General features: G+C 39.1%; 1 protein-coding gene and 1 long non-coding RNA gene across 3 annotated transcripts in view; one reads left to right on the top strand and one right to left on the bottom strand.

Moving 5' to 3' along the window:
- LOC309708150 overlaps positions 1-23904 on the top strand; it is a 431095-nt gene that overhangs the window by 226746 nt on the left and 180445 nt on the right. The window lies entirely within an intron of this gene.
- LOC309709114 (arf-GAP with dual PH domain-containing protein 1) lies at positions 965-22937 on the bottom strand. The gene is made up of 11 exons (XM_082537571.1): positions 22511-22937; positions 19471-19601; positions 18477-18568; positions 14271-14350; positions 14072-14184; positions 12525-12671; positions 10843-10926; positions 10591-10653; positions 7732-7803; positions 5135-5366; positions 965-2249 (listed from the first exon to the last, which is right to left on the bottom strand). The coding sequence occupies exons 1-11, from the start codon at positions 22596-22598 to the stop codon at positions 2221-2223; spliced, it is 1131 nt and encodes a 376-aa protein (XP_082393697.1). The 5' UTR covers positions 22599-22937; the 3' UTR covers positions 965-2220.

Genomic DNA, 23904 nt, shown 5'->3' with positions numbered 1-23904 from the left:
TCGTGATCAATAAAGACTCCAGCAAAGATTTAAGTCATATGAACACCCCAGACTTAAGAGATGTTTTCAGTTGGGCGTAGAACTTAAGCAGATCCAAGCTGGGTCATTTAAGAGCAGTGGGGAGCAGCACTGCCTTTTAGCTGGACAAACTGTGCTCAAAGTCCCTGATAGAAAGTCCCTCCTGTGCTAAGATGTGCTTGAGAAGGCTTAACTGGCTGACACCTCCAGAGCAGTCTCCACAGCAGGGCAAAAAAATAATCCTTTCTCCTATATTAGCATAGAGTGCTGTGTGGCTCTTAAAAATAAAAGTTGCTTTGCTTGTGCAAAGAAAGATTCACTCAGCAGCTTTAGTACATCCATTCACATTCTCCATGTTTTTGGTCTTCTATGTTTCTGTCCTAATGTGGATTGACATACAGAGCTTTAAGATATCCTTTGTTTTATCCAAGTCATCCATATTTTTTCTGCATAGCTCTTCCAGACCTCTGCGGATCCACTTGGTGACAGATGAAGCTTCAGTTTCTCCCTGAAAATTGAGCCCACCCTTATCTCCAAGTTTTGATACTGCTGTGCTGTGTCTTTGAAGTTGCAGGGTTGCACTTCTCTCCTCCCGTCTCTCCTCAGTGCTCCCTCATTCTCACCACGGTGAAAAAATAGCAGGGACCTATAGATTCATGTGGTATTCGTCGTGGGCCTCAACCTCCAGTCTGTGTAGTGAGGGTGTAGTTACACAGTAACCAAACCTCATCAATGTTTAGCCTAATGCTTAAATGTAAAAGACATCTATTTTTTCAAAACTTGCATCACATTATTTTTACACTTATTTATTTTACTTTTACTCATAAGTACCTCATCCTTAGTGAAATATTTGAAGAAAGTGATGGTGTTAAGCTCTAACACGTCACTGCAGACATAATTAAAACAGTTTAATGGTTAAATAAAGACACACAAATCTATGCGGAGATCATTTGACAACATTTTAAACATTTCTTTTATTCATGGTCAGCAACAATTTCATATTCTATGGCAGCCATAGTCAAGCATATGCTTAAAAATGCACATATCAACATAGACGAGTACCTTTTAACCAGATGAAGGAAGCGAAAAAAGAAAACATGTCAACTCAAATGTCTGATTTGGGGGTTTTTTGACACTGATGACAATGTAGACAAAATAACTTAATGGCATTCTTGTCTATGCCACATGAAGGAGCTGTTACACCATCCAAGGTTTTGTTGTGTTAACAGCTTTTCTGCAAACATGCTTTACTGTCTTTCCAACAGATCTTTGACAGACGACTTTAAAAATATATACATTTGTGTTTGCTTTGCTTGCAGAATAGATGATTAAAGAAATGCCTAAGTACGTTATATTGCTTTTAATTAAAAGAATAAAATTACAAAAAACAAAAAACCCTACACATACCTCAGTTTGATTGTACCCACAGTAACTGGATGATAAATGATATGTTCCTGTTTGACTATGTCTTTTTTCACAGCAGACATTTGGAATTATCACAGTACCAAAAGCACCAAGCAGTAACTGAACAAACCAAGTCAGAAAATGAAATTCAGGTGTCATTAACTGTATAATTTTCACCTGTGATTTTCTCACTGTGACATGTCAAAATGTCTTTAGTGAAAACAGGCACATTTGACTACCTGCACCTCATTAGCGTTACCCAATCATTACAACACATTATACTTAATACAAGAGGACCAAAGCAAATACTTCTAACTTTGAAAGTGTTTTTTGTTAGAATATATGTTTGACATACGTTTAATTCTACTGTCCCTATTTTGTACAGCAGTATTTACATAGCATACCACAGGTCCACGAGAAACAATGGATAGTATTATTTTGTTTACATAGTATTTTATATGGGCAGTGGCCACCATGACCATGAGCCCAAAGAATGCATTTGTAAGTTAAAAAAATAAAAATATTACAAATTTGGTTGAACCGTAAGTAATTTTATCTTACCACTTTCACCAATAAAAGCTAATATCATTGACAATACAATGGTCTTATCAGTCATTACTTTCTCTTATTTGCATTCTTAATATCCTGTCATCCCATTTGAATTATGAAGCAAGCTCCAGTGTGACCACAGTAACAAAGAAGCTGAGACTCCAGGTCCGTGACGCAGAAGCGAAGCAGGTCTTTTGTCGCACTGGTCATGAACTGAGAGGGGAGGTGGTTCTTCAGGCTTCTGATCCATCAGTGCTTATGCCTGAATGTGGCCTCCACTTAAAAAAAAAGAAAGTCCAAAGTTAGGAAAGAAGATGTTCAGTTAACCCATAAAGACCAGTCAATTTGTATGACTGGTTTTTGTTGGTATTGTCATTAAAACTTTGAGTTGTTGACATATGTAAACTGCCATGATGTACTTTATGTTCAGCGCTAATTAGCATGTATGCTAACACGTGCCCCAAGAACACAGTAAATATGCAGTTATTATTACTGTCAGTCAGTTAACACGACAACACATCTACTTATTAGACTACTAATGTTAACATACAAACTTTGGACTTTAAGGAAAATTCAGCTTTTTCTACACACTTTGGCCTTTCATCAATATATAAATGACAAGTCACTCAAAACTTTATAAAAACTTGTTGACATCAGACAGTGCACCATGTTGTATTATATATTTTATTATATTGTATTATTGTATTATACTTTGGTTTTTCTTGGTTGTGCCTGATGCTGCTTTTTGTACTTTTGTATGCATGGAGATATTTTCAAAAACAAAGCGGAAAATCACTGTTTTTAAAAAAAAATACCCATGTATGTGTATCCATAAACTAGAAGGATACATTTGTGGAAATGAGTACACTAACTAGTGTGTTTGAAACTTTCATAAATGAAATGCTAGAGTATCTGTGATATGCACAAAGCTTTTTTACTAATACTAATATTTCTGAGGATTTTGTTTTTTACCTTCTTTACACAATTTATGTAAAGAAAACACAATTTCTTAAAATGAAGGCTTGGTCCTTCTCAAGCTGTAAAATCAAACACTAGCAAATAATGCCAAAAAGTCTGATGTGGCAGACTGGAACAATAATTTCGGACCAGAAAAGTTAAAAAAAATTTGGCCACCATGTTTATTCAAATACAAAGTTGATTTAGAAAAATGATACAAACCAATAAGCTTACCTGAAAACTGTTTCTAAAACTGAGAATCACAGCCCACACAGATGTAAAAGGGATGCAAAATAATTAGTCTACTCTTTTTATGAGTGTCTGGGAAGCATTCAAGCATCAAGGAAAAGCATGTTAACAGTCAAATTAACACAGAAATTGAACAAAGGCTATAGCAATGTACCTTTAACAAAATAAGTATGTACGATTTGGCAGGTGTTTTTGAGGGACCCGTCGCTGTCCATCTATCCATCCATCCATGCATTCATCCATGCATGGATGAAGATGCCTGAAGCACCTTGTTCAGGAGGCATCCATGAGGCTTCCTAGTCAAATACCCAAACCAGTCCACATCCTTTAGATCAGGGGTGTCAAACTCAAATAAACAGTGGGCCAAAATTCAAAATGGAACAAAGTCGCGAGCTAACATTAATATTTATTGAAAAAAAAAATCTTCCTCCAGATATAAGAATGAATCTTTTCTTATGGACTCAAATAAGTTTTGCTGAAAAACTGAATATGGAACAAGCAAAGCATAATACTAAACAATATATATATATTAGCTGTATAATACCAGTAGGCCAGCTCTAATAGTAATTTGGTATGGCTTCGCGGGCCAAATGTAATTAGGCTGCAGGCCAAATTTGGCCCGCGGGCCAGAGTTTGACACCTATGCTTTAGATGTAGAAGAGAAGAATTCTCTCTTGCATGACTTAACTCATCATCCCATCTCTGAGGTTGAGTCCAGCCAACCTTCACAGGAAACTAATTTCCACAGCTTTTATATGCAGTCTCATTCATTCAATCACTACACAAAGATTGTGGCCATGGTTGAACATAGATCAACTGGTAAATTGCTTTCACCTCTTTCTTCACCATAACAGATTACAACCTTTGCATCATTGCTGATCCTGCACCAATCTCTCTGTCAGTCCACTCTCCCTTCACATGTGAATTTGGCCTGGAGTACTTCCACTTGGACAAGTAACTCATCTCAGACTTTGAGTGGGTACTCCACCCTTTTCCAGGTGAGAACTGTACCCTTGGGCTTAAAGGTGGTAATTCCCATTCCTGCCACTGCACACACGGCTGAAAATTGCCCTAGTGTAAGCTGATGAAGCCACATAATGAAACCAACATAAACACATCATCCTCAAATGGTAAAGATGAGATCCTGAGGCTGTGATCAAATGCTTTCTCTAGATCTAAGTCCTTCTCGAGCAGTCTGGCATAGGCCTTCTTTGGAAGGCTGAGAAGTGTGATCCATGCAACCCTCTGGTTACCCTTCTCAAAAAGGAGAGCCATCACCCCCAGTCTGCCAATCCAGAGCCACAGCCCCAAACACATTTCAGAGACATGTCAACTAAGACAGGCCCACAACACCTAGAGCCTTAATTAATTCAGCACAAATCTTGTTAGGTGGACAAGATTGGTGTCCATCTGCATACAGGTTTCTGTTCAGTCCCATTACCCACTGCAAAGCTACATTACATTGACTTAGCAATGGTGGTGCAGATTTGGTCCGCTCATACTTAGTGTCCCCAGTCTCCCTCAGAAAGCTAACGTTTTGTTAGGTGGGAATTGAAGATTTCACGAACTGTGGCCTCTGTTTTAGCTCCCAGCTCAAACTCACTATACGTTTGGGTAAACCACGCCTGTCTAGCATCTTCCCCCATCGCCTGATCCAACTCTCCATCAAGTGATAATGATTTGACAGCGCAGCTCCATTACTTCACCGAATGTCCAAGATACATGGCCACAGATATGACTGAAGATCTATAATTACAAAATTGATTATCAACCTAATCTATCCCAATCCCACGTGCACTTTTGAGCACCATATGCTAAAACATGGTGTTTGTTACAGACAAACTGTAGTTGGTGCTGTAATTAATAACGATCATTTAAATAACATGAAAAGCCATTTGCAAAAAAAGAAAAAGCAATAAATAGATTTTTAGTCTTACTTAGAATATAAAAGTCTTACTTGTATATTCCTGTGGGGACATCTGAGCACTCATGATATCATTGAAGTGCTTCAGCCAGTCCTGCTGGTCACTTTCTGTCTCGCAAGTAAACAGAAAGCAGCGGTCAGGTGTTTGTATGGTGATACCATATTCAAAGGCACCATTGCAGTGGGTGCCAGCAGGCAAGCCGGAGGAGGCACTGTAACCATAGTTCTTGTTCCCAAGGAAAACTTCACCTTTGGCAAAGGCATCCTTCACGTAGAGAATAAGAGAAAAAGAAGTCAGCTGTATAGACTTGTCATCATGTATATGAGAGTGTTGATTAAGAAATACACCCCTTATTTCTTTGGGAAGTAGGTGCAGCATTTTTTTTTTAAATGTGCACAAACATACATTGAAATACAGTATTTAAGGCAAAAACAGAGTTTCTACTATTCTAACAAGCTTGAAAGTCAATATTTCTATTCATTAACAGCCTGAAGTCTCTTAAGAATTCTCAAAGCTTTATTGTAATATCTTTATTTTCACTGCTTTTTGTTCTGTTATCTGATGAGGCGATTCCACATTGCCTCAGTGTTGAGAACCAGACTCTGCGAGGAGACCAGTCAATGACTAATAGTGTTCCTTTGTGCATTGTGCCAAAGAATGCCTTCTTGATAGCCTCATTTACACTGTGACCAGTTTTATTGAGGCTTCATCAAAAAGTAGATGGTTCAGCTGAAAGGCCAGATGCATGTTTCAGGTCCTGCATCAGATCTTGTTTTCTTGCTATTCCTGAACAACATGACTTTCAGATGCTGTTCATCTACTGTAGCTTGCCGCTTCGTCTTTTGTCAGGTTTCCTCAATTTCTTTAAGGACACACTGCACACCCGGTTGAGATATGTCGTGTTTACACCTAACAACTCTTAGTGCAAAAGTACAATATCATGCTTGTCAAACTGTGTTATCTGTGGCTTTTTTATGGGTTCAGTTAAAGAAATTGGAAAAAATCTTGTGTTTATGTGACAGGTAAAAGTGACTGAAGAAATGTGGTTCTCTATAATGAGTGGACACAAAGTTAGTTCATCCTATGAGTTAGGCCTTTTTTATGCTTGAATGATTCAAATGTAAGACTCTGATGGTCAGGTACAAAGACTGGCCTGAAAATGAGTGAAAAGTTCAAAGACATGCTATGAAACACCCTCAGAAAGCCGGAGAACTATTACTCAAGATAATATATAAAGAAATGTGAAGTTACTAAAGATTTTGCACAGTACTATAGGACAATAATCTGCTATCCTATAAACCAAATTATTTATTTTAGTATGTTATTATGATTCCAAATCGAAACGGTTTGTAATACTGTGTAACCAAGCATTTGCCCCACAGTAACAATATAAAGTGTAAAACAATGATTATATTTACACCTGGTCACTTTCAAGTGTTTGTGTTGTAGGTTTCAGTGATTCGTTTTGGGAGCAACAGTGATAAAGTGGCAATGTTTGTTATGTGAAAATGCAAAATTGGAAGAATATTTCAAATTTAGTTTATTTCCTCTTTTTTCTCTTCAAAATAAAAGCTCATTATTATCTGCATGTTTTCTTTTCTTCATCATCTTATTTTTTCCTCATCACCTATCTAAGAACGGGCATTTTGCTTCGCTTTTGTTTTTAAAGCTTTGCATTCACACAAATACAGCCTTTGAATTACGGCATAATGCTTTAAGGAAAGCATGTGGTAGAGGCCAAGGGAGTAAAATGTGCATCTTTCAACTGCAAGACATTCAGTTAATTTGCATATCTTAGCCACTTTAGGAACCCCAAGCCATCACCAGAAGTTTTCTGAAATGAAGCTGACCCTGTTTCAGATGCTTTGTTATGGGATTTAACATCACGATGGCTCTAAAGCACCTGAACTAAAAAGCAGCAAATCATTTCAGCCTCAGTTCAAAGCACTTGAACTGAGGCTGAGGAAAATTAGCATTTTTACTTAAAAAGTGTTTGAAATGTGTGATCTTGTGTCAAAGTTTGAGCTTGTAAAATATGGTGGTTTAAAACTACCATGTTTTGCAAAGCTCACAACACACACACACACACACACACACACACACACACACACACACACACACACACACACCTACACACCTACACACACACGCACAAGATTATCACTAGACTTCCTCTTTCTTTCATCTTCTAGATTTCCTTGTCTCTCTTGGGGTAAGTTGGACAATTCAGGAACTTCTATACGTCTATAATTATTACACCTTTCCACTGAACTATTGCGTCACCAGCAACACTTAGATAATCTGCTTTGGTTATCTAATGTTTTTAACTCAGACTTGGGCAATCTGAGCTACCCCCTCTTAAGGTCTTTGGCCAAGTCTGTATGATAATAAAATTGTCTGTAATCATTCAGGATTTTCTCAAACAACATCTCAGCATTACTCAACATCAGCTATCTGATAAAATAGGGTGTCTGCACACAGCGTTGTGTGTAGAAGTGTCAGTGTAGCACATTCCAGGCTGCATCAAGGCACCTCTGTGCTCCACAATTTGTGGTCAGAGTGAACCAACCACATGCCTAAAATACAGCAGTCTTTCAGATGTGTGCAGGTCTTTGTAAAGAAGACATACCAGTGGATCTTTGAAGTACATGAGCCGCCTTTGGTCCAGTGTAAACCAGCGTTTCTTGAAACCTTCTGTTTGCTATGTAGACAAAGAGGCAGACGAGTGAGTAAGACAGACAAAGACTGAGAAAGACTGCACAAAGATACAATGCAGCATTGTGCTTTTAAATAAGAAAAGTGAGTCTGTCCCGTTTGTGTAGTCTTGCAAGACTGTAAGTTCCGACACTTCAAAACAAGGTCTTCAAATTTAGTCCGACCAATAGTCTATGATATGCAATATATAAAAATGGAGCTGTTACTCATTGGAGACGAATCATGTCAGCTGTAAACAAATTTGTATCAAATACAACATTTAAATACTGAAAATTGATGGAAACCGTAAGAGCATGCAATGACTGTTTTTATCCCAACTGTGCAGGGTATTTTACTTTTCATGAATGAGGGGTGTAGCCTGCTTTCGTATCTGTGATTTAGCCATGAATGTGCGTTAAAGCCGATCTCAAGATTTCAACGGTGATATGAAAGCATTCCTTATTGTTAGGCACTTAACATTGTCAAACAGGTTTCCTCTTGACAACTCCCATCTGAATGTTTATCGCACTTCTCTCATAGCACTCATGTTTAATTTGAAAACTTGTCACGGCTGAAACTTTACACGAGTGCTGCATTTTCAAATCCACTGTGAAAGCAGCTATCGAAGAAAAGCGAAGCACGGCACCTTTGGAGAGTTTACTGAAGTGCACAAGCAGCTTGAGCTCTTTTCAAATAATCAGGACGCTCAGGTCCCCGACTGCTGCCAAACTGTGCTCGTAAAAGTGTTTGATATTGTCATTGTGCTGAACAACTGACTGTTCCCTTCTCATTTTGCAAGCCGACTCCTTCCACAAGGAAGGAAATGAATTATGACATCTAGTAAATCAGCCCAACGCAGCAAGTTGGTGCCTTCTTTCATCTCTCAGCCCGACAGACCAAGATTAAACCGAGTGTCTGCGTTTGCATGCCTCTGAATGCAGAGTCGCTCGTTTCGCGGAGGATCAGGTTGCTGTTTCCTGTGCAGGTACTTGTGTCTGAATGATTCCTCTGTGTGACAACAGCTGCCTGTCTGTGCAACCGTGTGTGAGTACGTGCCTGTGTACAAATCCCCTCTTTGCACGTCTGTGTTTCATGTGTGCATTTGACACCTGGGAATTTAGTCCAGCCTCAGCTGGAAGCCCTTCATTCCCTGTCGCACAGATGCAAGTAGGTGCTCTCAGCTGTCACTCAGCCTGTTAGGCAGAGGTGAAAGGCAGACGCGCTGACGGCTCAGCTCGTTAGCCTATTATCCCAGCTCCTATTCAATTAACGATGGGAGAGTGAGAGCTGGGATCACTGAAGATTTAAAGGAAGGAACTGTGTCTGACTTGTTGAACAGAAAGTTTGTCTCGATCCTGGTTTAGTACTCAAATTTGGCTGAGGTATTTATTTTGCTAAATTCAATAAATAAGGGATTTTAACATTTTTCCCTTTATAGGTAACATCAGAATTGCCACATTAAGAAGTTATCTATAATAGAGATCTCTTCTAGATTATTTAAACTGAAAATCTTGTTTTAAAGTGGTAACCATCTAGGCACTGCAGTTGCATCATTACTACATGACTACTAAAAGAACACCACCTGACATTTGCCGGCTGTAAATAGGATTTTTACCGAGCCTGCCTCTGTGTTAAGATGTATGCATAGCTCCAGAGGAGGTCGTTTCCTGATTCACCACAACAAATCACCTCCCTCCGTCTCACCCCATCTCCATCACCCTCATCTGTCACACTAATAATGTCTTTTTTTATTCATTCTGTCTCCTGCACATACCTCCACCCCTTCAGGCTGTCTTCGACTTGCTCTCTACTCTCACAAACATTATAGTCCACGTGGACTCCTACCTGGCCTGATTTGTCAACCTATCCATCATTACTGCAAACACGAAGGGGCTCAGAGATTATCCCTGATGTAATCCCACTCCTACCTTTAACCCATCTGTCACTCCTACTGTCCTGTGCTGTCCTCACACATGTCCTGCACCAGCCTAACAAATCTCTCCGCTACTCCTGACTTCCTCATGCAGTAGAAGTTCCTCTCTTGGGACCTTCATAGCACATAATCACATGCTTTCTCTAGATTCCAGGAGAGGTCTGGTTATCAGCAATAAATGATGGCTGGATAGCAATGACAAATCTGAAGCCATTTTAAAGACAGATTTAGGGAAGTCCCACACTTGGTCATCAGAGTGTGACATTATGACCATAAGGAGTGCTTCCCAAACCTTCCTATGTGAGGAGGTGGGACTGAGAGTATTCTCGCTATTGCAGAGACAGATGCATTAGGGCGTCTACATAACCTTGTCTGTATCTCTGGCAAAATGGCAGGCTTGCTGATTATGGCTCAGAGAAATGTATATAATTTGTAGGCTGATGTAATGGTATAAAGCACAGTTCCTACTACCTACGTGAGAGCTATTAACAAGTAAAGTACAGTGGATTTAATGTAGATTATTAACCGGGTCTATTGACCCACTGTTGAGACAAAAACTGCAAGCATGTGGTTAAAAAAATAAGAAACAGCAGACACCACCAACACCAAGTATACAGCTCTTCCTTATTTTTAAGTATATTTAGCAAAATCTGCTTTTATTCTTTTGTTGTTCTTGTTTTTTTTTAATGAATTGTAAGGTTTTTTTCAGTATCTCTAAATCTACATTTTTTGACTTGTGGAAAATATCCCCGTGTGTTTGAGACTGCCACTGTAAGGGTCAGTGGCTGCATTGAGAAATAGAAGGAAATGGAAAGGCTAAATAAAGCAAAAAGAGGTATGAATCCATAAATGTTTACTTGCCCTGGGACCTGTCTTTTCCATATATCCTTCCTTGATAAAGTTTCGGGTAAGTCTGGGTACCAGCTAAGAGCAACAAGCAAAAAGAAAAAACAATGGGATTAAAAATAAAGAATATTATAAGAATATTATTGTTTTAGTGTAATGGAGTTCTACACTTCAGACATAATATTCATGAGCCTGCCTATTAAAAGAAACCTAAAAACAATGTAAATATTTATTTTAAGGTAGGTGGGCGTGCATGTGTGTGTTTACCTCAGCATCGGTTGCCCCGGGAAAGGCCACCTTTAGATAGTGAAGCTGAACAGCACGAATTGAATTAAACCAGTCTACAATCTCCTGAAAGGTTATAGGATAAAAAAGACAGTATTTAGTTCTTACTCTATTTTTCTTGTCGTTGTCATTTAGAAAAGAGGAGGTACATTTTTTATTTTTTGGACCAAATTATAGGAAAATCCAGGAACAGTTAAAGCCAAAAATGTTAACCTCACTGACTATAGGATGATTATCGCCCTCATTATGACATGAAATGGTTTGTCAAATCCAGTTTTGAAGCCTCTACTTTGAGATTTTGCCTTTTTGATGTGTTGAGTCAAAAGTGAACAAGTCTGAAGCAGAGTGTGAGGGGCAAGTGTTTAGCTAATGCTTGCAAGCTTTGTTAGCACCTATCCATTTGTTAAGTCTAATGTCATCAACAATTTCTGGGTCCAATGCTAACTCTGGCAGTAAGAAGCTAGCAGGTGGTTACCTAGCTAGTTTTAACCTAAAGATGATATACCATGTTATGACTGAACTATTTCTAAAGAAAAAAAAAAACCCACAAAACCCCCCTAAAACCTATGGCTCTGCTTTCACTTTGGACATAGGCGAAGAAGACTAAATACCAGCAATGTTTGGAGGATTAGTGAAGTTGGGCTTGTTGGCATATAATCTAAGCTACAACATGCTAAAAAGATGAAAGCCTCTAGCTGAACTGAACAGATGTCTGTCTGTTAGTACAATAACTGTAACTACATTAAAATTATCCAAAATACACCAACTGAGCACAAATAGTTCAGTTTAGCGACAGTTGGCATATATAATAGCTATTAGGTAGCTACTGGCTGTGTGAATCTACCTGTTAGCCAAAACCCAAATGAAATAGCTGAGTTATATAAAACATAGTTGTGACATGTGTACATTTGTTATTATGAGGAATAAAAGCACTATAAGGTTTTATAGCTGTAGAGAAATCAGTAAAACACTTCAGGAAAGCACACTGAAGACAGTTTTACTAGCATTTACCTGTTTGCCACTGTTTACCACGTGGATTTTCCTTCTTTGTACTTTGTATCATTATTTTTTTCAATTTTTATCTTTTATATGTTTTCAGATATAAATATATATATGAGTAATATATGAGTTTTCTTATGCCAAAATGTGCAATATTATGTATAGACTGGAACAATGACTTTCCAAATCAGAAGGGATTTTATGATAGTGATGTGATTTTGCAGGAGACTCGAGTCAGCTACAAATAACTCCTCGGCCTGATGGCAGTTCTGAACTGCTCCATAGTTTCAATGTGGTCTGAGTGACACAGAATAATGGATGCCATGCTTCAATGTCATCTGCAAATGGATTCCGTCAGCCTGCACAAATTGGTACAGATGGTTTTGTAAAGGTTTGGAGACTCTCCCCCGATGACAAGAGCCAGGTAGTTTCGAACACGTCTGTCTCTGTGACAGATGACAAATATCCGATACCACCTTCTGCTGTTTAAATTAGTGGACAGTCAAGAATACACAAAAAAGCTTTAGATTTTCTGTAAGAAAGGTATTGTATTCATTCAGTCTGAGAGGTTCACACTGCTTCAGTGCAAAATTCCTCACTATTTCTCCTTAGGACTTTTACTACATGCCGATTGATTATAAAACAGCGATTACAGAAATGCAGACCTTGCCATTGTCATGGTAGACAAACATATTTCGGGTGCTGTAGTCTTTGAGGTAAGTAATCTGCAGGCCGTTGGTGTTTCCTATCTTCTCTGGCTGGAAGGTTGCATTGATGCTGTCCACCTTTATCAGTGCTTTGGGCTCCTTAGCCTGCAGGAAACAAGAGGGAAATGACTGTGTATTTGTATGAAATGCAGCAGTTTGCATAGATAGATAGATCTCATAATAAGCCATGGTTAGAGCTGTTTGACCTATTATTTCCACATGTTTTATGCTGTTTAACATAATAATTAACATGATTAATTGAAATATAAGATTTTCTAACCAAGGCTGTTGTTACATGCTCCTGCTATATGTGTAAAAATATGCCTAATGCATCTTGTGGACACACTCTGATAAATTACTACAGTGAAATTAATTTGGGATTCAGGGAGTGAAGTGCTACAAAAAAGTGTTGCTATCTCAAATCATAAATATATAGAGCACATGAAAATCCACTCTTTTTAATCATGTTTTATAGAAAAGGCCTCAGAGATTCCAAAAAGAAATAATCCTGCAATTTTCTTTTGTGGTCTTCAATGACTAAACATTTCTCTCTGGGACAATCACACTTTTACGGTTTTGAACAGGTGTGGTAATAAAAATAATAACTTTTTTTCATCACTGCTTAACCAGAAAAAATGTATATTGATTCAGTGAGTATCTGATTGGCATCACACCCTAAGCCTGTATTTTGTGTTGTGTCACTGCATTCAAAGCTATTATCTACACATCGGTCCGCATCACTGATAACCATCATCTCTAAGACCGACACTAATCCCAGCAAACATGTTTGTGGATGCTGTGCTTTAATCTTCCCTGACTTGAATTTAGATGGGCATCTTTAGAAGCCGAATCTATGTCCGTTCTTTTGTCCTTGCCTTTCACAAAGAACAAATACAGCTATGGTTATTTATGAAAGATTTGACAGTTGATGACAATTTCCCTACTTGGTTTGGGTTTTGCCTCTTGAGCATGATAAATCAGCAAGAAATGTGAAACTGGCTGAGGAGCAGCCAGTTGGAGCTGAACATTTTGCATACCTCAAGCTTTTCCTGAGTTCCAACCAACCTAACAGCATAGAAAATCTAAAAAGAAATCTAATGACACTTTTACCTTTACTACTTCTCACACTGCATGAGATTTGTTTTTTAATTGTTTGCTATAGCATATTCAGCATGGCACCTACTTTCCCCCCCAAAAATATATTATTCCCTCTTCCCCTGAGCTGGTTTACTGTGACAAACAAAGTGCTCCCAGTGCTTCAAGGCCTAATTGGTTTGGGTGGTGTACAGCTTAGTGAATCAGCCACACTGACAGAGAGGACAGACTGTTGGTTAAGCTTGTCTGAGCACGCTTGAATGCAGCAGAGGGTGCAAGTACTTATTTTGCTCTCTCTTGGTAGGTATACATAATTAATAAGAGTGTGTATAACAAAATACTGCATTTGTGTTGTGGTATTATGAATGGGAATTGGTACCTGCAAGAGCCTTGTCATAAAAAATTCTTACATCATATTTGGTAAAATACTTCAGAGTCCCCTCCGTCTCTGAAAGGACAAATCGTCTGCTGAGGAACTGCCCGTTGTCCCGCCCTCTCTTCATCAACATGCCATCTCTTATTCCTGCAGGAAGCCAACAAGGTCAATCATGAATTTGAATTTGTTATAACACAGAGGCGGTTTGTGTCATTATACACCTGTGCACTCACTTTCTTCATAAGTGAAGTTTCCAGGCTCAGAGAACTCCCTCCTTTGGTACTTTGCTCGTATCCACTGCTCCCTCAACACCCTGAGCACACAGATGAAGTGTAAACAGAACTCGCTTGCAAAGCTTGTGCTTGTGCAATAAAAGCACACTAATAGTCCTGTGTATTTTGTGAACAGTAAACACAACACCAAAAATGAAAACCAATTCAGATACACGAGAGACTCACAAAACAGTCCTTTTTAATATTATTCTTTATGTGAACTGCATGCCTAAACAGTGACATTTAAAGTCTTTAGAAAGATGACTCTGGCAGCATCTTCTTTCAGCTTGTTAAATTGCAACTATCCTGCAGTTATATATCCTGCAGAAATTACATGCAGATTATTGCCTTTGCAAGTAGCATTGCACCTGCTGCGTTAGGCTGATAGACATGAACAGACACACGCCTGAGTGAAAACATCAATCCTGGTCTGACTGTAATTTACTGCATCAGTGTCAATTAGAACTTGCATATGCTACTTTAAGATGTACAGCAACACTGAGCAGGTTAAAGCATCCTAAAAATCTCCAAATGAATACATAAAAGGATATCGGCAAAATGTTAGCATTTTCCATTAGCAAAATGCTAAGGCCAAATATTGAGGATCATTTTACTCATAAATCATAGAAAGCTATCGAAGGCTTCAGTCACACCAGAGTCAAAATAGGACAGCAACCTCCGCAGCTGGGAATGATTGTGAGTACTTGCAGCTGCCAACTGAGCGCCCAAAACATGAGGCTGCAGGGCTTCAACCACTGAGCGAACATTTGTGGTTACAGGGCACCTGATTTCCAGCCTGTTTCAGTCAGTCTCAGACTGATTACAGTCACTCTCAGATAGGTCTGCAATTAATTGCTATCTAATTTAAAAACAATAAAAGCAATAATGTGTGTGATAGTTCCCACTAGGAGTGTTTATTTATTTGGCATTAGAATGAGTTATCAAAAAGGATGTGCAATCGGCACGCCTGGATGGCTCAACGTTGTGAGCGCAGTGCCAAAACTTTTACTCTGTAATAATCTGTTTGGCACAAGCCCCACATATTCCAAAAACAATAATACCAGAATGTTTATTGAAACACAGCAGAATTGAAATGAAGTTATTTCATTTTTAACCTTAATTTATATTTTATTCCTTCCTAGTTAAATTTACCCTTATTCATAGCCTTTTCCTTTTTTTTCTTTAGGTCACGAGCAGTTGTCCAAGCATTTCACTACATATCGTACTGTGTATGACTGTGTACGTGACAAATAAAATTTGAATTTGAATTTGAAGTTAACGCTGTGTCTGAGGGAGGAGGACAATCCTGACAAAAGATGCATACAAGAATACAGCCTGTTTTCCTTTCCACAGTGAGCAGAGATGCCAGTATTTCAGGCTTTTAGTCACATTTTTACAGAGATTAGTACATAATGAAAACATCTCCCCATCTTTTCTCAACGCAAACACAGAGCAACATTCATCTTTCTTTCAATTCCCTTGAAAAGGCGCATATTACACAATATATGTTTGTAGCTATTAATGGGTCTGTGTTAGTGTGCTACAATAATGTGTAAATGTTGCAAAATGTTAGGGGTGGTTAAATTCATATGTGTAGCATTCGAGTAATCTCGATATAGGGAATGGGACATCGTGTTATATTTACAACAGCAGATATTTCGAGTTTGAAAACTAACAAATATGTGACAATAGCTCTGTAACATGTTTTACAACATCATGGGCCACAGTGAATGATGGCCAGTTTATGGTTTAGCGTTTCACTCAGGAGCGTGGCTGTTCCTCTCTATCAGCCCATCACAGTGCCTGCCTAGACTATGGGATGTGAGACATCAGCCTCATTGCATATTTATACTTGAAAGAAAAATGGTGCAATACTTGGCTCCATTTTGAGCACCAAATTTAGAATTCCCTAGGCAGATATCTGGTTATTATTTAAATAAACTAGCTGCATGTGTTTGTTTATAAATGTATAAATTTGCCCAGCTTAAATCTGGCACAGCCTGTGGCTGAGAAAGTCACACATGAGCGTGGATAACCACTGACGACGAGTCCATACCGGCTCCTGTAAAGCGCTACTGACTGTAGATATAGATGCCAACAGAATTCGAACAGAAGGCAACACATTTTTTCTTAGTTAATTGCAGAATAATTGCGAACAGAATGTAAGTGCCAAGTTGACCAGTTCACTTAAAAACTAGCAGACTAACTCCATTTTATTGCCATGTTATTCCAGTTTCACCGTCATCTTGACCCACCAAAGTCAGTTTGACGACAGCAACTGACTATGAGTGGTCTCAGACTTGGACTCCATCTTTAAAGCAACATTTCAAAGGCAAGGAGACTGCAAGAGTTTCAGTAATTTGGTCACAGATTGGTCTCCAGCCGCTATCTTCCACTATATTCTAAATGACATAATGAATTTGCAAAGATCCCACTGTCAAAGGATACCCATGAAGAACTAAGCGCTGTAACATTAGAATCACAGAAGAAAACATATGTAAACGCAGGCGTCTTAAAGATAGCAGCAAAAAGAGTGGAAATAATTTACCACCTATTTAAGAGATATTGTCTGTGTTAGGCTGAGGACAGAGCAATATTTTGGTCAAGAGTAACTGATTCACAGCAGAAAGCCGACAAAAACATAACAAAGCCAAAAGTAAATAAAAGTATTGATGCAACTACCACCCTGCATAATAACTTTATTACATTGATGCAGTGCTGACTGAAACAATTACACAATTCACCGAAACAGATCAAATGGATTTAGACTCTCCACCTACTTTTATTCTATGCTAATAAAAATAAATGCTGTTAGGATTCTCTGTATCCTGTGGATTATCACTGCAGAGCAAAGGCTAGATTAGATAATTACAACCGGTCCAAGAAATAAATCAATTTAACCCCATATATGTCGCAGGAAAATGACTCAACAGGGTCAAACTAAAGGCTGAATATCTGGCCTGAGTTTTATACATAAGCTAAGTACTGAACTTACTTCAAAAAAGAAAAGAAAAAGACAGCAGCGCTGTAAACAACGGTAGACTGGTGGGTAATAAGCGAATGAATAATACAGAAAACAGAGATTGGAGACAGGAAACTGTTCTTGAAGTATAGAGAGAGATAGAGAGAGAGCTAGCTGTGCATGAAGTGTGATTTTAATAGTCGTGGAAGCAAAACAGCAAAATTCATGACGACATTGATCGAATGTGAAGCGCAGTTTGCTGCTTCTTTTGCTGCTGGCTCGGTGAATTTTGGTTGGAGAGAGACAAAACCTGCAGCTCAGAATCAGCGCAAAAAGACGTAATCACAGCGCGGACCGGACGCATCAGAATCGCTAAGCTCCGACAGCGTGTCCGTCTACGGGCCGCCCGAGAAAGACAAAGCTGATTCTGATGCGTCGGGTCCGTTCTGTGTTTACGTCTTCGTGTGGAATCCGTGTACGTGCTCTCATTTGCTGTTTGGTTGTTGTTGAAATGGTTTTGTGAGCTTTAATCTGAGAATCTGGCGTTTCTGGCAAAACACAGTTATATTTAAAAGTCGATTCAGGATTTAATGAATTGATATCGCTTTATTCAAGCTACTCACCTCCCACTTCCACCTGCACTTTCAACTGGACCACGGCCAATCAGAGAGGTCCCGCCCCTTACTATCTCTGATTGGTTTAGTCCACGATAGGGGCAAAATGTGTGTCTGTTGTTGACCACAGGGAAGATTGCAGATTTTTTTTTTTTTTTTTTGCTACCCGAACAGTTGGTCGCACAGGTGCAACCAAATATTTTTTTTAGTCGCACCACTGAAAAATTTGGTCACAAATGCGACCAATTTGGTCGCACTCTAGAGCCCTGCAAGAGCTCCTGTAGATTTCAGCCACAGGAAGTGAATAGCTGTTCACTTTACACTGAAAGATTTCAAAGCTGAGCGTGTGGGGATAAAGTGCAACGTAACAACACGTCAGCTTTGCAGGGAAATGAGAACATGGATGTAAACAGTCAGCTCCATGTAAAAGTATTTATTGGGAGGAACCGTTTAAACTGTGTAATTATCAAGTTTATTGCATCCAATCACGGGCGAGGTCTAAAAAATAACTCATTGCATGCACATTTTTTCCAAAAACCTGTCCAAAATAAGTTATGTAAGTGTGATATATGTGTTACTATGGTTACTCACTGGCAGTCCTTGTGGGTTGGTTTGTAGTAATAGACTGGAACAGCGGCCTCATATTTGCTCTTCATGAGCTCATTGCCATTCTGTGCCATGAACTATGAAAACACACACACATACACATACATGACATAGACATATTATTTGAGGATGAATGACATCTTGGCAGAGCTATAGACAGTTTTACGGCTAAAGGACACATTTTCTCATCTCCTCAGCAGAAGCATTGAATTCCTAGAATAAATCTTCACTGATGTTACTGGGAACCGATTTCAGTTATGGGAAGATGACAGATGTGGCAACTATTTTAAGATAAAGATGTTCAGAGAACCCACATCCTTAATTATCTGATTTCCATGAATCCAGTATAAAAATGTTGTGGGCAGGAATGCAGTGTTTTGACATTCCCGAGGACTGATTTATCATAGTGATTTATAATAAAGCATTTTGAAGCAAAATTCTTGAAGCTAATTTTTTGTCTATTTAAAAATGTGGTTTTTGGTCGTCTAGGTTTGTGAAATGTGTATGTTAGATTCTTCTCAAAGTGAAAAGCCCACAGGTGAGCCCATCAAAGACTTGTGGCATCATACCTGATCTGGAGGCCAAAGCTTCTCTAAGAAAAAAGACTACACAGGTAAGTTCACCTTACTTCACAATGGGCATCGACCTAGCTCTGACAAAAAAAATGACTGGTTTCCATTAAGGATTACAAATAACTGCACAAACAGTGTAAATAAAACCCTCAATTGCTCATTTTAAAAGGTGATATCTTGGTTGGTATGATCAAAAATCACTGTATCATTATTAAGATCGTTTCAGGATACATGGAGATATACATGGGGGAAAAAAAAACCACGAGTACAAAACAAAAAACAACAAATAATGTATAATTAGGCTCTGGTCTAAGCATATAAGGAATAAGGAAACCACTTGGTAACTTTCGTTTCTTGAGAACAGGTGGTTGACCAGCCGTGGCTGGAGAAAAACAAGTAAAAAGAACCTCCAACTCATGGTCCTCCCAGCGGGACAGGGTCAGCGACTTGACCTTGCTGATGTCAGGAATGTTGCGGTGAATTCCAGAGCAGGCCAGGCAGATGAACACTCCCAGGGTGCAGGAGCCCCAATTAGGGTCTGCAGAGAGACAGATGGAGAGAACAGTTACAGTATGGTAGGGCACTACCTTTGTCAGACACAACAGACCGAATCTGAAGCTTCATCAGATATAAGAAAAGAGACAGTATGTCTATATTTGATAAGCTGGATTCACACAGCATCACTGCTCTTTTGTTTGTTTTCTGCATGGGCTTTTTTAAATGACTTGTATGACTTCTTGACTAGCTGTCTGTCAATTTTTCCAACCAATACATTTACTGAAAAATGAATAGAAGCCTTAAGGCTAGTAAAAAACAAACCAGTCCAAAATGCACATTATTCTTACATTTTGAAAGCTAAATTTAAAAAAATATTTATTTTAAAAATCCAGGTTAACGTCTTTAAGTTGTCTTCTGTGGAATGTTTTCATACATGATTTTCATTCTTCCAGCTTGATAATTTATGTTTTATCTCCTTGAGATTTAAACGTAGCAAACAACTTTTAATGCATCACTGCTTAATAGCATAAGAAGATGGGGCTTCCTTTTCATTTTTGTTGTGACAGAGATTCTCAGTATGCCAATGTGCAGACTATATTTCAAGGTACCAACACAAGCTAGCAGTGCGTTGCTACATTTTAATAGTAATTTAAAGATTAACATAGCCACTGTGATGTCACCCTGAAAATCTATGGACATTTGACGCCCCAGTATTAGTGTTTTAGCCTTGCCATGTAGTTTTTGGGGGGTTTTGGGACAAGAAATAATCTAATTTGGGGGCGCTAAGTTAGCTAATGCTAGCAGACTTTGATTAGCAAGCTTCTAAGTATATGTGTGCTTTTCACAGGTACACACATCTACCTAAGTAACAGACAAAGAAAGAAAGAAAGAAATCAAAAAGCACAAAATATAGATGTAAGGTTCAGTTCAGTGACTCAGATTAGCAGAGGTAAAGCCTAGCAGCCAGCTATTAGCTACAAGAGCCTGTGTCAGCATCCACTTGTAATCTCAATGTGGCCACTCTTCAACTTAATCATTAAGAAAATCTAAATACGTGAGCTATTAAAAATAAATAAATAGAATTTGCCACCTTTAATTTGCTAGGAAAGAAAATTTACAGACCCTTTCTTTTGTGCCAGACTGTAGACATTGTTTTACAGTCATATTTGGCTCTTTAAATACTGTAAATTTAGGCACTTTAAACATAGGCGACATAAACTCTGCAAATATCAGCCAACACCTGTTGCAAGACCTAGACAGCTGACAGCTGGAAAATTTGAACATATAACAAACCAGTTATCACTACAACATGCCTCACACTTAAGGCTCACACTAAACAGGAGAAAGCATTTTGTCCAAATCAATACAAGCCTTATGTCGGCAAGCATATTGAAATCTCTGAGCTTCCAACCAGATCAATGGTACAAAGCAACAAGCCTGAAACCTATAAGGGCAATTTATCTGCCTCACCTCTAAACTCAAAGATACGAGAAACATTTTCTTTGCTCTGGCCACACCTGTCTTATCTTTCTGAGAACCTTTCGAATTTCCTAGTAACCAGCGCGAGGGAGGCTTGGTCTTATCAGTATAAATCACAGATGTCTGAGCAACGAGGGCAGTGTTTAATTTCCCAACCATAGAAGGCAGATTGGAATACAATGTGCCTGGCTGGTTAATACTCATGCCTAATTTTTTGCAATGTTTCACAATGGGCAGACACAGCAGAGTAAAACGAAACCAGCCCACGTGCGCACGGGGCATCAGAAACATAAAGGGATTCCCTTTAGTCTCTAAAACTGAGGACACATAGTAAATATGCTTGAACGTAGCCAGAGCCGATGCTGGGAATCGGTAAAACCTGTCTTTGAGCAAGGAAGTTCCTCTCCAGCAATGCATGCCTGGCTTCTCAATAGTTTTTTTTTTTCACTATACAAAGATTAGGAAGCGAGATACTATCTCTCTTACATGTCTCCAGGGCATACATTCAGTGATTATTTTGGTTTTTTTCCTTCTGATGTACTGAAACACATTATGTGCTGTGCATGACGGCTCTCAGCATACTGTAACACATACAAAATGTAGTGCCAGCATGTTTGGGCAAAAATAACTTTGTGCCATTTTAACTGCCACAGCAGGTTATTTCTTCACACATGGATAGCTTGTATAACCTAAACTACTGCTCCACATTCCACACACTGACTAGATAATCTGTCAATCACGGAAGATGGCCTTACAGGCCTTCAGTTTCTCTTGGTTTTCTCATAGATACCTTTATATTTGCATCATCCAAAGGCAGAGGCCAGAGGTAATTATTTACCTACATTGTCTGCTGATCATTTCTTAGCACAAATAATCAGCCTAAAAATATATTTAACAAAGAAAAGTCCATTACAACAGCCCAAAAGAAAACCTATTGTTATTATTATCATTAATTATCCACTATCTACACATCTTATATACAGATATGGCCTCTTTATAATGGAGTTCCCCATATGTCCCCATTGTGTAAATAGTTTCTATTAAAAAACCTATAACCAACTAAAACAAAAAAGATCACGAAGAAGACCTCCACTGCTGAGCTCGAGTGGATAAGGGTGTGTGCAGGCCCTTGTACTGCATGTCGAGACATGATCAGCGCTGAACTTCTCTTCTCTTGGCTCCACCACATCGCTTCACTGCTTCAGCTGCGATCTTCTACACCTTCAGGGAAACTCCTCCCTCCGTTCCTAACTCACCTTGTTACACTTACAGTCAGAACAGCGCCGAGCATGCCTGGAACCCTTTGAAATATGTTAAAGGTCTAAGCAAGCATTTAATCCTATACCGTAGTGACTGTAGCATAAAACGAAGGAGACATTAAGGTGCACTTTAAAAAACGGCTTTATCAGCAACGTTATCATAGATCCCGCATAGTCTGACTTTCCACTTTCTTCTTACCCCCCAACCTACCTGGTGCGCCACAGTCTGCGCAGGCGTCATTTCCAGGCTTCTGCAGGATCTCTCTGAAAGCTCGGGTCGATCTTTCATTTGCGGACATTTCAGCGAGCTGATCTGTTATTCCTCCGCTTTCAGAGAGCGGTAGAGACTGGGTTGGGGCGGCGAATAGCCAAAAAAACAGGGAAAGGTGTGTCTGCTTGGGTTTCACGCCCCTACTCGGGGTGCGGACAAGTCCGCACAGGTGGCCTCCTCAGCGCAGAGGTATGCCTCGCATTGAAGGGGATGAAAAAAGAAAAGAAAGAACGTGAACTTCAATGTCCTTCACAAAGTTTCCACAGCAAAAAGTCCCAGTATCTCTCTTTGTTTGCTGAGCCCAAAGCCCACTAGTGGCACTCTTCAGGTGCGTCTTCAGTCTGGGACTGGCTGAGCGGAGCGGATGGCATGAAACTCTACACTAGGAAGTGAAATACAGAGGTTGTTGAAACTTGCTTTTCCGCATAATTCGAGGTTAGATTGCATACCGCACCGGCGCCAACTACACAGGGCTTATTCACTTAAAAAGCGCCTGTCGGACTATTATAGGCCTACCCGGTGAATAATGATAATGTAAATCACTGCAGATTTGGATCTGATGTCAAGTCAATACAGAGTCAGTATTGCCGATACTAATAATGGCAGCTTATGTATGGAAAAGCAATGTGTTGTGATTTATGAGATGAATCATCATTAACGTATCAATTCACACACATTTTAATGACCAATAAATCACTGTGATTTTTCCAAAATACTGAGTAATACAACAAAACACACAATTCAGCTTACATGGAATATAACTGTGCCTGTCTCTAAAGGGTCTTTGGGTCAGCTTCTGTTGTTTAAATCTGCTATAGGCAGTAAATAAAATAAACTTGACAGTTAGCACGAAAAGGTTCAGGCATTTTCCCCCCCCTAAAATACCAATATCGTAAGTTGGTATCAACACTATTGGTAGTTGGATCAATCTGCGGACTGTAGTTTAAATGTATATTAAAGCATGCTGTTATCTTTACTCCAGCATAAAAGAGTAGAGATAACAGGATGTGGTTAGAATATAGGTTTTGGGTTGTTAGTGCACACAGCAAAGTGCAGCTGATTTTAACACCTTTTCACCTTCTAGATAAGTGTTGTCTTGTCTCTGACAGGAAACACAGAGAGCAGGAGTTTCGAACCATGATTCTGCCCCTTTATTCTATTTAAGAGAAGACGATACAAAGACTAAGTTTGTGGCAAGTGGCTATTTGGGGGAGGGGGAGAGGGGCTTTTGACTTTGTTCAACAGATCTTCATATGTTTAAAAAAAAATAGAAAAAAACATAAAGATATGTGTAGAATTTGACCAGACCCTCATTAACCACCAATGGTCTTCTC

The sequence above is a fragment of the Aulonocara stuartgranti genome, assembly GCF_965226115.1.
Source record: "Aulonocara stuartgranti genome assembly, chromosome: 6".
In the NCBI taxonomy this organism is placed as follows: domain Eukaryota; kingdom Metazoa; phylum Chordata; class Actinopteri; order Cichliformes; family Cichlidae; genus Aulonocara; species Aulonocara stuartgranti.
The sequence above is the reverse complement of the archived record's forward strand: the minus strand, read 5'-3'. Positions and strand labels throughout refer to the sequence as shown.

Bases quoted from the DNA above. Each gene is read 5' to 3' on its own strand.
- LOC309709114 (XM_082537571.1), bottom strand. From the start codon at position 22,598: ATGTCCGCAAATGAAAGATCGACCCGAGCTTTCAGAGAGATCCTGCAG. The intron at 5,367-7,731 runs GTATGTCTTCTT...CTCTACGTGAAG, and splicing joins TGTACTTCAAAGATCCACTG to GATGCCTTTGCCAAAGGTGA. The intron at 2,250-5,134 runs GTAAGACTTTTA...TTTTTTTTTAAG, and splicing joins GTCCCCACAGGAATATACAA to TGGAGGCCACATTCAGGCAT.